At 36.1% G+C, this 6,805-nt stretch overlaps 1 protein-coding gene across 1 annotated transcript; it reads right to left on the minus strand.

Moving 5' to 3' along the window:
• Positions 1-224: 224 nt before the first annotated feature.
• On the minus strand, positions 225-1,199 carry LOTGIDRAFT_131783 (hypothetical protein; the record flags this gene model as incomplete). The annotated part of the gene is made up of 1 exon (XM_009066414.1): positions 225-1,199. The coding sequence occupies one exon, from the start codon at positions 1,197-1,199 to the stop codon at positions 225-227; it is 975 nt and encodes a 324-aa protein (XP_009064662.1).
• Positions 1,200-6,805: the final 5,606 nt, after the last annotated feature.

Consider the following 6,805-nt stretch of genomic DNA (forward strand, 5'->3'; position numbering starts at 1 on the left):
TATCAAGCGGTTGGTATAGGAGCGCTAACGGATGTATGCTTGAATAAGAGTAAAATTGAAGAAAACGGCTATATGACTCCTCGACACTTTTTTAGCCATTACCATAAAAGCTGGCGAGTTTTGGAAATATCCTTTGCTTTTAGGCGAGATACATAAAAACATTTGGCCAAAGGCGTCACATTCTTAAAATATTAATGCGTATCCATTTATATCTATACGGTAAATCATATAGTGGATCTTACAATGGCCCGATTGTTATGAGTGTAACCTTTGATAGTAAATTCTAAAACAGCATCGATATAGTCCAAGCATAAGTGATCAGCCCAATACTTTTGCGGGATTCCTTCCAAAAATCCACAATGTCCACCACGATCGGTAGCAACCAATAAGAAATTAGGATAATATTTGAAAAGGTCATATGGAATGTCGCTTTCGGCATTAAAAGGGTCATCCAAACTATTTATACATAACACAGGAACACTGATATCGTCAACGTCACGAATGGGATTATTCCGATCCCAAAATTCGTCCATATTGTCGTAACCGTAAAGTTTACAATATACGGATGCGTCATATTCTTGAAATGTAGCCGATTGCATTGCTTTGTTCATGTCAATAACTTCTGACAAGGCCTTTGAATGATTACATAATATTGCTTTTAATCGAAATAAGAAAATATAGTCATAAATACTAGACATAGCATGAGAAAAACGTTCCGAAACGTCGTAGCACGGAGATATGCATACACCAACAGCTACCAATGATGACGAACCAAACTCTCCAAGATACGATATGAGAAGTCCACAACCTGTCCCGTAAGCGACTGCTGCTATTTTGGATTTAGGATATTTTAATTTGATGTATTTCACAACCTGTCTTAGATCGGATGGATCACCGGGACTCTGAAGTTTAGGTGTGGTCAGAACGCTGCCTCCGTGACCGCGTCGGTTGAACACTACCGTCTTAAATCCCCTTTGATTAGCACTATGGCATAGTGCCCCGGCACTCAAGGCATCGGCTGTTATACTGGGAATAATCAACAGAATTGTGCTCCTTTTCTTGATTTTAGGTTGGGCGCTCATGACCCAATCTAACGCTACTATGCCTTTATCCCGCATTTGAAGATACTCTCTGTCGAAATTTACGTCCGGTCTTGGCAAGATGGCGGAAAGAATTGTCTGAACGTGACAGTTTCGCATAAAGAACGGAGGTGCAAAAGGTCTGTCTCTTAAATTGCACTTTTCTAAGATATGTCTTGTTAAGGTGGATTGCCTAAAATGTAATTTGGGAAGGAAACTTTTGCCTCTGAAAAGGTCATTTATGTACATGACAAGACTGAGTAGGATCGAACCCACCACAGCCATGATGAAAGGCACCACGATTATTGAATACAGAGAAAACATTCCAAAGTAGGCAAGCATTTAAGCGATGTTGTTATCCCACAAAAGAACAAGATACAACTTGGATTCCAAGGTATAACCAGCTAAACCAAATCCACGATTGTTAAAAAGAATACAATCCGACAACTGAAGTTTTAAAACACATCCAAAAATATGACGAACGTTTGGTTATCGTGTTGGTCATGTGATTTCGCATTCGCAGTAACTGCTTGAAAAGTGTATTGATCACACATAAGAAGAAAATGACTCGAAAATGTTCGACTTACATCAAAATTGACATTAAAAATTATTCCAATTCTCACATCTTTAATTCCATGGAACTCCTAAACACCTGTTACTATCAGGATGTTGCGAAATGATGATCAGGATGCGTCCAACGTATATAGACTGAATATTTTGAATAATAACTCGGAATATATATTCAATATTAAACCAAGATATATAACATGGATTCCAAACAAATGTCTTCACGAAAGTTTCGAAATTCAAAGATGAATGACTGTGCTTTAGCACTCAATAACTTAATGTTACACTTCGAAAACGACCAAATAAAATTTAGGCACTACGGGTAAAATATCTCAAAACTATTTCACATTTGGTGGTATATTATATTTGAAACGATTAACTTTCATGGAATTTTCTACTTTTCTATATCACAATAGGTTCCGAAGTAATCAAACGAAAGGCAGGTGCATCACTCCAATTTTACTCACTGGATCACACAAATTCTAAAAACCTCCAAAATGACCAAGTACTCGCAAATAGGCTACATTGGCCGAACGGATTAAGCTATAAAGAAATGCAGGTAATCGAGTATAATTATATGACGACGAATTTCCTTATTTCCTTTTACAAACTGGTACACATTGGTTATTTAAGTGCAAACTGTTATCGGTGGATGATCAGCACAAGGTACCATTACTCGGACACTTGGGTAATTAGTTATGAGGTATATCCAATAGAGTGTAATATTGCGTTACGTTATATATTAACAAGAACCATTTAGACTAGCTCATACGTACATTCCCGTAGGCCTAACTTTCTTCCCCAATGTAATTATCACTCCAATGGTAAATCAGTCGGAATTTGATAGCTTGATGTTTTTCACACGATTATAGGTGACTGACCTTTGTTACGTAGTTAAAACGTACTGAGTTGTAACCTGTCATCTGGAAAGAGATAAAAGATTGAATAATTTTAGTTACTATTTCAAATTCAATATATACATTATTCAGGCAAAGATATCAATTATACGATTAAGAGCACAGAGGGTTTTTAATAGCTGACCTTTTTTTACGATAATGAACAAAGATATTATGCGCATTAGGTACGATCCAATGCATTATTTGCTAATAAATACAATCAAAGCAAAATTTAAATCGATTGAATTACTACTAAATTTTCCTAAAATGATGTGGACTGCTGTCGTGAATGTTTTAAATCTTCTCCAAATGTGCACAAGTATGTCAAACAAAAATAAGCTTTTCATTTTAATATCTGTTTCTCTTGCCAGAGTTCTAAATTTTGAGCGCCTGTTATAAACATGAGCTCGTTGTTTACGATTAAATATTTTCGGGAAGGAAGTGTTACATTCTCCCTAGTGTACAGGCCAAGGATAGATCAAGTACTCCATTGAGAACAATAACCCAGACTCATCAACGGACTGTTAGTGTGAGTTTAAATAGATTTTCACGCAGGGAGAGATCAAAATTTAAAAGCGTTGTTTCGTGGACTGTGTGATGGCAAAATGAGCAGTGGCTCAACCAGTGATCGCGCCGCATTCGGCTATCCTGTAAAGGTGTAATAGACTTTTCTCCAAAAAGTTTTAGAAAAATTGATTCGGTGCATTCTGAAAAATATTTTTGGGCAAACTCGTATAAATATCAGATTTTTTAGATTTGTTAATAATACGTGGAACCGCCAGCACAGGGCTGTCAATTACCACAAGAACTGGTTGAACCAAGTCCACGGGCCCTTGACTCCCAGAAACAAATAAAAAGAATGCAAGAGTACAAAAGTTCCCGGCGGAAGGGCCTCAACTCTGATAAGTTCGCGAACCCCTACTCATGTAGTTGAGCCACCGAGCAAATGGCTTCAACGACCGAGGCGAATCGACGACTGTTACTCATGCCCTATTTTCCATTCAAAAGCGAATCTAACAGAGCGGTTGAAATCGGTGACATAAAGTAAAAACATTTCTAATGTAAATGTGTTATTATATTTATTAGAAACTAAAAGCTCTGAGATAAAATAAGAAAAACCCATTGATGAAATCCATAGCTAATGTTTATCTACACTAAAAGTAGTATTATCATTTGCTAGAGTAGTTTGCTAGGAAAGTGAAGGTCGAATTATATGAATTATGCATCTGGGGTAACGAGCTATCAATACACGACGGTCTCAAACTTCAAAGATCTACATTCATGTCACCATAAACTTATGATATCCACGATTAAAGATAAAAAGAATCAGGGACATATCCTGAAAATGTGTGAGAGGTGTCTCTCCGAGGCATGGTCCGAAGTGTCGAAACTCCTCTAGGCCTGGTCTTGGGGCTAACAAAATCCTCCAGAAACCAACGGATTTCAGTTGGCCCGAAATGAATTTTTGAGCATTTAGAGGCCTTATTTTTCACTGCTAAAGACCTTTCACTGGCCCGAGTGGAGAGCCATGACACAATGGCCAACCCCCTAATTACGCAACAGAAAGGAATGTAGATTCTCTAAGAATGTCGATTGGAGGTTTGACACACGACAGAACTCGACCTCCAATAAATCGACATTCTGATTATCAAAACATATTACAAATAAACCAAATTGTTGATATTAGCTATGTTTACTCTCCAAAATGTCGATTAGACAAAGTCAGTCGATGAGTGGCTTCATTGACACCGGAGATCTCGACCATCAATAATCGGATATTCTGATCATCAAAACATAAGTATACTTCATCAAAGATTTTATCTATCCATCTTATCTTTCGATCTGGACCCCAGATTTAGTTTAGCCCCGGAAAATCTGACTCGTCACGTTTGATTTCATTGCAGACACACTAAACTTGTCTTATTCAACTCTGAAAAATGATACGGGATATTGATTACGACCTTTCAATCTTGTAGAAACTTCTTAAAGAAATAAAATGATTGTAATCCATTAGGTTTCACATCCTATTCGTGTCGCTAAAATCTCTCTTAAAGTAAAGATATTTATTAAGTCTATCAACTGTTAGACAATCAATTAAGCAACTATATCCTTTTAAACGTAGACAAATTTTACTGCTAATTTGTGTGAATTTAGATACAAGGTTATTCTGTCATACATTGGTCACACTTAGATTGATCCTCTGTGGTCGAGCTGGAGTTGATGGAAAAATTACGTAATTATCTTCAGTGCGCATGCCGAGTGAGGGTCGCAATCGAATTTGGTCGAATTACGGCAATATGTCGGGACTTTTGACCATATATAGACATTCCGTGCTACCATGTTAACTCGTGTTTGACCCTCCATATATTGAGTGTCGGATACGAGTTTCTAACTGGGTCAAAAATTACGTCCCACGAGTCTCAACTCTAGAAAATATTTCAGTTCGGTTGGGACTCGAGTGTACCCGGGCTCTAATCGAAGTCGCCCGGTGATGTAAAATCTATTCAGGCAATATTATATCATTATACATATAATCCATTAATAAGCTATAAAACGTCTGCAATCTATATGATACGATACATAATAATTCTCGTTCGATACCGTGAAAATGTCACGATTTTATAACTTAGAAGGACAGCAAAGTTATGATAGCGGCGTTGCTATATTTCATGTTCCAACTCCAGACTGCCTAAAGTTTTTGAAGTAGATCATAACTCAACTACTTTATGATCTTTAATGGGTAATTTGAAGTTGCTGCCATTTTTATATTGGATCAAGGTGAAGGTCGTGAAAAATCGGTGTTTCAATTTTCCAACGTAGTAAATGCGAGTAATTTAATATCGAAAAATTAAGAACATCGAACATGTGAATACTGTATTCAGGAAAGATATCGAACGCTGCAAAAATCCCCATTTTTCTATTTTACATGTAAATGTCTGAAACACCTCAAAATAGCAAACCCTACACGAAAAGTAGACATTATTTTTCTGCACTCTCTGAACCAAGTTCCGATAGAAAATTTATTAAAATATTCTATTTAAATGGCAAATATATTGTAATTGACAAATACCGATATGAATAGAGTATCTCTTGAGTATACAAATTACATATACAACTAGACACAAAACGTTATTAATATTCCATATAAATGAACAATTTATCGTAAAAATAATTTGTTGTTCTAATTAACTTTGAAATATATTCAGTTTTTAATATTCTTTATTAATGTGAGAATAGACGAGGTCCGGTGGTATCAGGCAAAGCAATGAGTGTTGTTATCGATAAAGTAGAAAACTTAACTTAAGCAAATCATTGTTTTTAGTTTAACCTATTCTTCCTCCTTTCTTAATTGGTGTGGTCTTGGTTGGCGATATCTGTCGCCAACAAGAGTCTTGTCATGAGTTTCGTTCGTCGATAGGCTGCGAGCAAACAAGGAGACAAAAATCAGTCTGCCGTTTTATCACGTGCGGATCATGCAAATGAAAGTGCAGTGAATCTGAATTAAATTATGACGCTCTGTCTTGCAGACGTTAAACAATCGTCGACAAGTATCAATCTTGTTTGATATTATAAATCCTGTCGGCAACAAGATAACCTTGTCGTACAAGGGCGAGAACGCGTGAGATTTTACTCAAGAATCGAGTCGGCGACGATAATCGGTGACCAAGACTGTTCGTGTGCCCGCACCATAATACATGTACAGACAAAACTTAATCTGAAGGCGATTTGATATCGCAAAATTTGAAAATTTGACGCCTTAGTATATGATTAGCTTTGAGCTGTTTTATATTGATTAAAAAATGATTAATCCTTTAAACGCAATTGATACATCAGTTCATAAATCGATTAACAATGACAATATCTACACGGATAAGAGAAATAGTTCCAGCCGACCAATGCATAATCTAGATAACCCTTTATTGTACCTTGGAGCATCAATATGCCAATTGTCTATCTAATGCATGGTTCCAAATGTGATATTAAAATCAATTTAACAAAAATGTGCATTTTATATATCTTTGCCCAAGGAAATTGAGTTATATCAATTATAATGTGGTTTATGAAATAATTGCAATACATAAATCCCTGAAGAAGGTTTGATGTACAATTGTTATTAAGATACATTATATCTATGAACACAATTTTATGGATAACAATAACTTTAATAAATAACTTGCGACGTGTCGACGATGATACTTTCGTCTTTATCAAGCAATGATGATCATTATATCATTTTATTTGTTCTGCTCTTGTTATTAGATG

This window comes from Lottia gigantea (assembly GCF_000327385.1).
Source record: "Lottia gigantea unplaced genomic scaffold LOTGIsca_76, whole genome shotgun sequence".
In the NCBI taxonomy this organism is placed as follows: Eukaryota; Metazoa; Mollusca; class Gastropoda; family Lottiidae; genus Lottia; species Lottia gigantea.